We start from the raw sequence: 8,946 nt of genomic DNA on the forward strand, positions 1-8,946 counted from the left end.
CCTTGGTTTATGTTGTTTATTTTCTTATGCTTGCCCCCTGCCATCTGCTTATCTCTAGTGCTACCTGCCCTTGATAAATCTGTCTGGAGTCAGTCCTTCCTGTGATCCTGGTTGTATCAGAACTCCTCAGAGTCAGGCTGTCTCTGTGATCCTGTGATTCTGAGATCCTGTGACCCTGGGCTTGTTAGAGCACCTGGGAGTGCAGCAGCTTCCTCTAGGTGTTGTGGGACTGTCTGTGGAGCCTGGGCTCAAAGTCTGCTCAGGACACCAGCCCAGAGATACTGGAAGGAACCCAAGCCACTCTGTTGGAGGAGTTCCTGTGTGCCTGGTCCTGCAGGTCCCAGTTACTCCTGGTGTTGGGACAGATGTTGGGTCCTCCTCACCTCTGATCCTGAGAGTGTCAGAGCATCTGGGAGTGGAGCTTCCTGTGGGTGTTGTGGGACTGGCTGCAGAGCTTGTGCCCAAGGTCCGCTCAGGACACCAACCAGCCCAGAGAGACAGGTGTCTTGGCAGTTTTTTCTATAAGTAATTTCTAATAAAAGCAGTTGGTTCTGTCTCTCTGTCTCTGTCTTTATCTTTCTGCCCATCCCTCCCTCCCTTCTTCCCTCCCCCTTTTATTCCTTTCTTCCCTCCCTCACATCCCCTCCCTCCTTTTCTCAGTTCTCTCTCCCTCTTCCCTCCCTCACTCTTTCTTTCCATTTCTCCCTCTTCTCTTTCCCTTCTTCATGTTATGTAGCAGAGAATGGCCTTGAACTCTTGATATTTCTGCCTCTGCCTCTCAAGTGTAGAGATTACAGATACATGTTATCATATCTGATACCAATTAAGTACATTTTGATAACCCAAATTTTTGTATTCTTTGAAACAAAAATATTACTTTTAGCATTAATATTACATTTGTGAAATATTTTGAGACTTGTAATATATGTAATTGTGCCACATACATTAATTTATTTGTTATCAATTTTAATTATATGCTATAAAATTTATTAGTTTCTTACTTTCATATCACATGGATTGTGCCTCCTAATACATTTCAGGGACAGCACAAAATTCAGTACATGAAATTTAAGTGGCTCTTGATTTTAAATTAAATTTGAGTTGACTAAATACTAGATAATTTTAGGTAAATATTAGTAACCATTCTAGGTTAATAATGGTGGTGTAGTTATGTAGGGTGAGGTATTTTTTTTTTTTTTACAGGAGCCTCATACATGAGGAAATGTAATGAAGAAATTTGGTAACTGGCTTTCTGATAGCTTAGGGAAAAAATAGAGAAAGCAAGCAGTGGGCCATACCCTAACAATCACTGAACACAAATGGTAGCCAAAAGACTGATCTCTATTAAATTACTTCAGTTATGCTCTATGTTTAACTTTTTAAGGGAAAAACTATATTTTAATATTGTCCTTCGGTACCATCGATTGCTTTGAGGCTCTATATATTGTGGTAGAACTGAAGAGTTTACTAAACTGTATATCTTGTTTTTTCCCTTCTCCAAACAGGCATATTTAAGCCGAGTAGCTTATTATGGTTTAAAGGGCAGATACTCCAAAGCCATCCTGAACTGTAATGAAGCCATCAAACTTTACCCTGAGAGTGTGCGTGCGTACATCTGCAGAGGAGTTCTGAAATACTACAACAGAGTAAGCCATTCCTGCCTGGGTTCCTAAGAGTATAGAGTGGAAACGTCTAGGGTTGTAAACTCTGCTGACTTACTTCCCAGTTTCCCTCAATGAGATGAGTGAGATGATGGTATTTATACAATCATGGTGTTCCTTGTTCTTTGGATAGAATCCTTGGCTATATGATAACATAATACCCCAGCATTACTTATATTTAATTACTTGTTTGCTGGACATTTGGGGTGTTTCTATATTTTACTATTCATTTGAAGTAACACACTTACATGTGCTGGCAACAAATTAATTGTTTGAGTTTCCTCAATAGAAATTCCTGAGCAAAAGATTATGATAGCTGATGTTGTGTGGAATGATTTATTTCTCCCTGATTATATCTTTGACATTCCTTCATTACTACTCCCTATGGGATACTTTTATCACCTAGAGTAAAGGTGTGTGCAAGCATTACATATCAACTCCATGAAAGTTCATGTCCTCGTGATGACATAAGATATCAGAAAAGAATGGAAGGGATGTAGAAGTGTGAGTGGAGAATGTGACCATGTAGCAGTATGAGTGGCAGAAGGCAGTCAGGCCTTTAGTGTTCACCAGAGGAATGTGAACTCTCATGCAATCAGTATCAATTTCTCCAGGCCATATAGCAACACTGGTAACAATTGCTGAAGTTGAGTTTTCAAGATTTTATTTATTTTTAATTTATTTGTATGAATGTTTGCCCACATTTATGTTTGTGTACCATCTGTGTGCAGTGCCTGTATACACAAGAAGAAGGTGCTGGATCTCATGGAACTAGATCACAACTCACAGGCAGTTGTCAGTTGTGGGTGCTGGAAATTGAACCCAGGTCCTTTGGCATAGCAGCCCAGTGCTCTCAACAGTTGAGCCATCTATCTAGCACATAATTGCTTCAATTTAAGTTACTGTCTTAATTTTATTTGTAGTTACACATTGAATCTTAAATGCTTCAAATACTAATAGGATTGCATACTTATTTTATGATTCAAATTGCCTATTACGATTTACCCAGATCATACTTTCTTTCTCCTTGTAGAATTACAAGCTAGCTATTACAGATTTATCTATAGCTGTCAACATGGACAAGAACAGTTACACAGCATTTTATAACAGAGCCCTGTGTTACACCAAGATAGGGGAACATCAGATGGTAAGCTGCCATTTTAGTAAATGAGAGATTTAAAACAACATGCATTCAGTGGCTTCTTGAATTAGACAGGTAATCAATAAGCGATATTTTGTAAGCAACATGGTGAAGCACTTGTAAGCGTGTTTAAAGCACCTGTATTTTCTTCTTTATCTCTGCTCCAGTCTTGAAAAATAAGTGATATTTTGTAAGCAACATGGTGAAGCACTTGTAAGCGTGTTTAAAGCACCTGTATTTTCTTCTTTATCTCTGCTCCAGTCTTGAAAAATAATTCCTATGGAAATACACACATAAAATTCAAGGAACTATAAAGAACCATTTCAAATACTATTGATTTCTTTCTTAGTGCAAAATTAGCTTTTGCAGTTCCTTCACTGTCAATTCCTTTTATAATGCTTGTGTAAATAATTAAATGCTTGTATAAATTAGGATACATTCTATAAGTATCATCTGAATAAATGTTTTACTAATAATACCACTATATGGGATTTTATAGAAATGATCACTGGCAATACTCTCTTATAACTTGGACCCAAGCTAGAGCAGTTCACAGAGGTATTAGTTGTAGAATTTTGAGACTCTATAGGCAGTGAAGAATGTAGAGTAATGGGATCCACCAGCAGGGGCTATTGACAGGGATTTGCACATGGGTTTTATAGGCCTATCTATGTTTTAAAAAATATGACGCTGCAACAACCCTATTTCTCCATCAAACTCATTTGTTTTTTCTAATCTTCATGCTCATTGTCTCACCCTTCATCAGTGTGGTTGATTTCAATGAGAATTAGCTCTGTGATCACCCAACTGTAAGTTCTTTGTGTTCTGTCCCTTGTTCTTGCTTCTTCTCCTTGTATCTTCTGGTCTTCCCCTGCTCACTTCTGCCCTTTCATAGCAGGGGTGTATGCTCCTGTAGACTTCACATTCCCATTGTCCTAGGCAGATACACTCCTCAGTCTCTGTGAAACTTATTGAAGTCTGCTTAAAGCATCTACGGATTTACAAGTCACAGAGGAGACACAGGCTGAGAAAACCGTCCATGCAGAAGAATGCAACATTCCTAATAGCTAGCCCAACAAATTTGTCTTCCTCTAGAAATGTAGACAAATGCATAATTAATTTTTGACAAGGCAATCATTAAGATTCAAGCAGCCAATTAAAGGATCATTTAGCAGGGACCTACAGAGCAGGTGTCTTTGAGAACACCTTACACCCCATGCCTGCCAAACAGGTCAAAGAGTGGGCTGAGCAAGGAAGGAACTCACAACTTCTCAGTTGTGTGGAAAAGCTAATTCCTGGTTAATGAAGAACATACAAAACAACCTGAATAAATGAGACCAAAATAGGTTGCAAATATTGATGCTTTTCAAGGTGCCTGCACCCAGAGCATTTCATCTGCTCATTTTACAGACAATGAAGTGTTAGGAGGGAGACGCCACAGAACTCATCCAAGTCACACTGGGAATTAGAAACCTGCCCTGGCATTCACACACTTGTTTGTTCCTGGGTTCACAGTCCTTAGGTAGCTCTGTGAAGCCCTCTGACTCTGGATTGGACACTATGTCATTTCAAAGTGTCACTTCCTCCCCTTTGCCTTCCTTCACCTGCTTCTCAGCATCCCTTCCATCACTGAGGTGACATGCTTAGGCATTCTTTATGGATAGAGTTTCCTCAAAATCTAAGCATGGTGAATTTTTTGTTGTTGCTGTTGTTTGAAATTTTAATAACTTAAAAAGCAGTCACTGTTTGTCATTTTCAGGTATAGGCACTTAAAAAACACCCAAATAGAAATATGTATTATTAAAACACAAAGCTGAAGAAATACAATGAAATTGAATCAACTAAAAATCTCTAGAGAGATTTTCTTTTTCATATTTGCCATGTTTTACCCCTTCTGAAAACATTGAAAAGTAACAAAAATGTATTTGGGCAAAAGTAGACATTGGAATCTATTTTAGAATTTCTGAATCAACTAGCTTGTCGGAGTGACTCATATAGCCAGTAGATCATGAAGTCAGACAGGAAGAGGACAAGCTACATGCTTGGTTTCTTTCTTCAGTACCCACAGAGGAGACTTTTTTTTTTCATGCAATGGTTCTAAGGGTGATAGTGGGCCAAGGGTAGAGAAAGGTCAAGGTTTCTACAGCGCTGGAAGCAGCAGAGTGGAGAACTTTCCTGTGCACACCTGTTTTACAAGTGCTCTGGTATGTTGGCCTTGTGAACATGTGTCAAAGGGTTTTTTAGACTGGTTTCAGGCTTTATTTTGTTGTTATTGTAAGGTGTATGAGTGTCTCGCCTGTACGTGTGTCCAAGCACTATGTTCATGCAGTGCCCACAGAAGGAGGAAGAGTTGGGTTCCCTGAGGCTGGAGTTACAGATGATTGTGAGCTGTCATGTGGGTACTGGGAATTGAACCAGGGTTCTCTGGAAGAGCAGCCAGTCCTTTTAATCACCAAGATATAGCTCTGGCAATATGTCAAGCTAGCTGATTCAGAAGTTCTAAGATAAATTCCAGTGGTATCTTTATATGCGCATTTGACCTCACACTCCTGCTGTATTTGTAAGTGGAGTCTAAAATATGTATTAAAATTTTAATATTCCAGTTTGGTGGCTGAGGAGACAGACTTCAAGTTAGGAAACTTTTCTTAAACTCAGAATCTAGTAATAGCAACTGATGATATAAATTCAGAGAAGGCTGTGGCTCTTGCATTCTCAACCAAAACTTTTAAGTTAGACATTCTGAAAAATGTCAGTAATCTCAGAATATAGAGATTCGAGGCATAAGGATGAGGAATTCAAGACCAATGTGGTATCAAAGCACATTCTGACCAGATAGGTACATGGTATGATGCTATCTCATGGAGCAATAAAACAAAAGAAAAAACAGAAAAAATAAAGTAGAGCAGACAGCACCTTCAGTGTTCCCATTTCCACCACCCATGCTTGGCTTCCATGAAATCTTTCCCTGTGCTCAGCTGCCTGACGGATTGCTAGGGCATCTTACATTCTGTGGGCCTTTGGAAAGAATGAGTCAGATAAGGTGTGGTCAGCAGTGCAGTGATTCTTCAAGTACTACTAAATATTTATATAGGCCTGGCACTATTTATATTTATGCCACATATATATATATATATATATGTGATTTCTAGTCATACATTTTGACTAGACACCTGTGCCAGGAAATAGGAAAGAAGGGTAGATGAGGAGAAAGTTAAATTCTATTTATTGGTCGTTTTTAAGTCAGCTGTCACTTCAGTCATACAAGAACTGATCCATGTCTGACCAACCATGTGGCTCTTTTGAAAAAAAACTAGCCACTGTAATGATTCAGAAGAATTTGGCTCCTTAATGCTTTGGACAGAGGAGAGATCAATGAAGCTCTGTCTACTCAGAAGTAGACAGTGGGAAACAGTAAGAGTAAAGGATGTATTCGCACTAGATTGATTCTTTGAGCTTAGATAGAGCTTTAGAAACAATCAGTGTGCTTATCAGCATATGTTGGATTTCCCAGATTCCCTCGTTAGTCTTATTGTGATCCCTCTCATTGGTTTCTGGTTTATTCATTTGATTAAAACTTACCAAGTGCCTGCATGTGAAGGCAGGGTGCTTGTCACCCAATTCAAGGTGGTGAACAGATTAAACGCTTGCCTCCTGCAGTTTAGACTTCAATGAAGAAGGCAATAAAATGCTAAAAAGAATTTAAATTTCAAACAGTGATTTCCAATTTGTATTCATGCGAACATGTTATTTGGAGAAAGTATTCATTGTGGGGGGAGTTGGGGGGGTGTCCTTTCCTTCTAAACTATGCAATGCATAGGAGTATGCATGGTTTGCATGGCAAACAGATGGCATGTGAACCACAGGCACAGCATGTACTTACTTAAAAGCACCACTAGCTGCTTTTTATATATTTGATACTACATATCAAATCTAGCCTCGGTAGGCTTATGTCACATTCCAGAGTGGATTCTGAGATCCCACTCTGGGTGGAAGCATATTTGGCCCAGGGCAGTGGACTAAGCAAGGCTCTAGAGAGTTGTACCTTGGCTCTAAGTGAATGTTTCCTTTTTAGGCTTTAAGAGATTATGGAGTTGTGCTGCTTCTTGATGCTGGAGAAAACATAGCATTAAATACCTTCATTAACCGTGGACTCATCTATACTGAACTAGAGAAGTATGGCTTTGCACTTGAGGTGAGCCTTCCTGTGGATGTAGGCAACTGAGCTGTTTGATCTCATACATCCTCAAAACACTAGTGTTCCTTGCTACAGAAGGGCAGTATCAATGAGAGATAGTCTTAGTAAGAGTCTTTATTAAGACCTATATACTTTCCTTTTCACTTTGATTGCAGCTGATGGTTAACGTTTTTGTTTTTTTAATTAAGGCTATCACCTCCCCAAAGAAGTACATAGAAAATTCAATTGTTTGACAAAATTATTTGTACATAATTTACTCTGCTCTGCAATGTTCTTTCTCACTCTCGGTTTTCCTTTTGTTGAAATTTGTCACATTAACAGGACAGGACATGGATGTGCAGAATGGGCTACTGAGGATAGCCTTTTAGGTCTTTAAGAATAGGCCTTAGGACTGGAGTTTATGAAAACATCTTGAAGGAACAGGTAGTTTTCAATTGATTGCATTGTAGAATAGATGTGGTTTATAGATACCACTTTTAATCATTAGCACAACTTGGCAGTAATTTTTGTAATTAAAATGTAGAAATGAGACAAAGATGGAATATCCTTTTGCAGTTAAGTGACAGCTGTTTTATGTATTTGTTACATCCCTATAGCTTTATAGAATGAAGTAATTCTTTGCTACAGGCCAGCTTAAACAATAGTGAAAAATTTACAATTTTAACTTAGAGATAAGGAAACAAATATCCAAAAGAGGTTAAATTAGGTCTTCCAAGCAGTAAGTGCTAGGGCAAGATCTGAACTCAGATCTCACTAGATTATAAATGCCGTGTCCTTTCAGACAGGGCTGAAGCACCAAAGACAGTTTTAATGTTTGGAACCGTCAGGAGAGATTGCTCTTGACTCTTTTCTTTCCTTATATACACTTCACCCATTAACAAATCTATCACTAAAAAAATTTTGAACTAAAGCAGTTCTCCTAATTGCTGTTTTCTCCTCAACCAGGAAGTCCTACACTAGGTTTGAACTCCCAGGATTAATTAGTACACTGTCTCCTCCTGTGCTGAATTAGGTTACACCTTACCCTTGTACAAACATTCTCCGCACAATAGCCAAAAGACTCTGTTAAAACATCAAGGACATGAAGTTAGTCCTCTGCTCCAAACCTGCAGTGACCCACCCGACACAATAAAACCTGAACTCCTGACCACTAAAACCAAGGCTTGACTTGATGTGGCTGATGCTCACTTCAGACTTTATCTTCAGTCTTCTTTTCTACACTGAAGCTGTTCCGCTTTGGCCTTTTGCTATGCCCTGGTAGTACTCACCTCCCTTCCTGCCCAGGGCCAATACACATGCTGTCCCTATGCACATAACATACCTGTAACTCTAAGCCCTTCTTTAATCTAAGCTCCCGACTGAATATGACCTTTCAGTCAAAAATAAACTGAGTAATTGAAATAGGATATTAAAAATATTAAAAGACCTCAAAATGAATTTGGAAGTGGGATAAAGAAACATCCCAGCAAAAACAAGTAATACGTTGTTAGACCACAATCCAATGATGTCAACAGTTATATTAACTAGGAACGGTCAAAAACAAACAAACAAACAAACAAACCACTGAATAAAAGAATAGAATATCAGAATTTTGAAAAATATCTAGTATGTTCTGAGTACAAGAAACACACTTCGAATAGAATGAGATGGATAATGAAAATGTATAATAAAAGCACAAGAAACAAAATAGTGATCCTTCCTTTGTGTAAGGAAAACAAGCCACTAAAAATTAAATAAAATGTATAAGTGATGCAGAGAAAGAGGCAATAAAGGTTATAATAGTGAGTGATAAGAGAAGAACCAAGACAAAGTCCTAAAACTTATACATAGGAAAAAAAAAGATTTGTGGAAGGATCAATTGACTGAAAGTTTATGTGGTATGAGAACTGAAGCACACTAGAGAGATAGCAGGTGGTTGTCTGACCTTCCCAGGAACTGCTTGATCAGGA

The 8,946-nt window shown here is 38.6% G+C and overlaps 1 protein-coding gene across 2 annotated transcripts in view; it reads left to right on the top strand.

Annotated features, from left to right (window-relative positions):
• The window catches only part of Ttc6 (tetratricopeptide repeat domain 6), a 189,523-nt gene that overhangs the window by 163,647 nt on the left and 16,930 nt on the right, over positions 1-8,946 (top strand). For both annotated transcript variants that reach the window (XM_031356246.1, XM_031356247.1), the window contains 3 exons: positions 1,506-1,646; positions 2,695-2,808; positions 6,875-6,994. In XM_031356246.1, the coding sequence (XP_031212106.1) occupies positions 1,506-1,646; positions 2,695-2,808; positions 6,875-6,994 (375 nt within the window). The remainder of the gene's footprint in view (positions 1-1,505; positions 1,647-2,694; positions 2,809-6,874; positions 6,995-8,946) is intronic.

This window comes from Mastomys coucha, unplaced genomic scaffold, assembly GCF_008632895.1.
Source record: "Mastomys coucha isolate ucsf_1 unplaced genomic scaffold, UCSF_Mcou_1 pScaffold6, whole genome shotgun sequence".
In the NCBI taxonomy this organism is placed as follows: domain Eukaryota; kingdom Metazoa; phylum Chordata; class Mammalia; order Rodentia; family Muridae; genus Mastomys; species Mastomys coucha.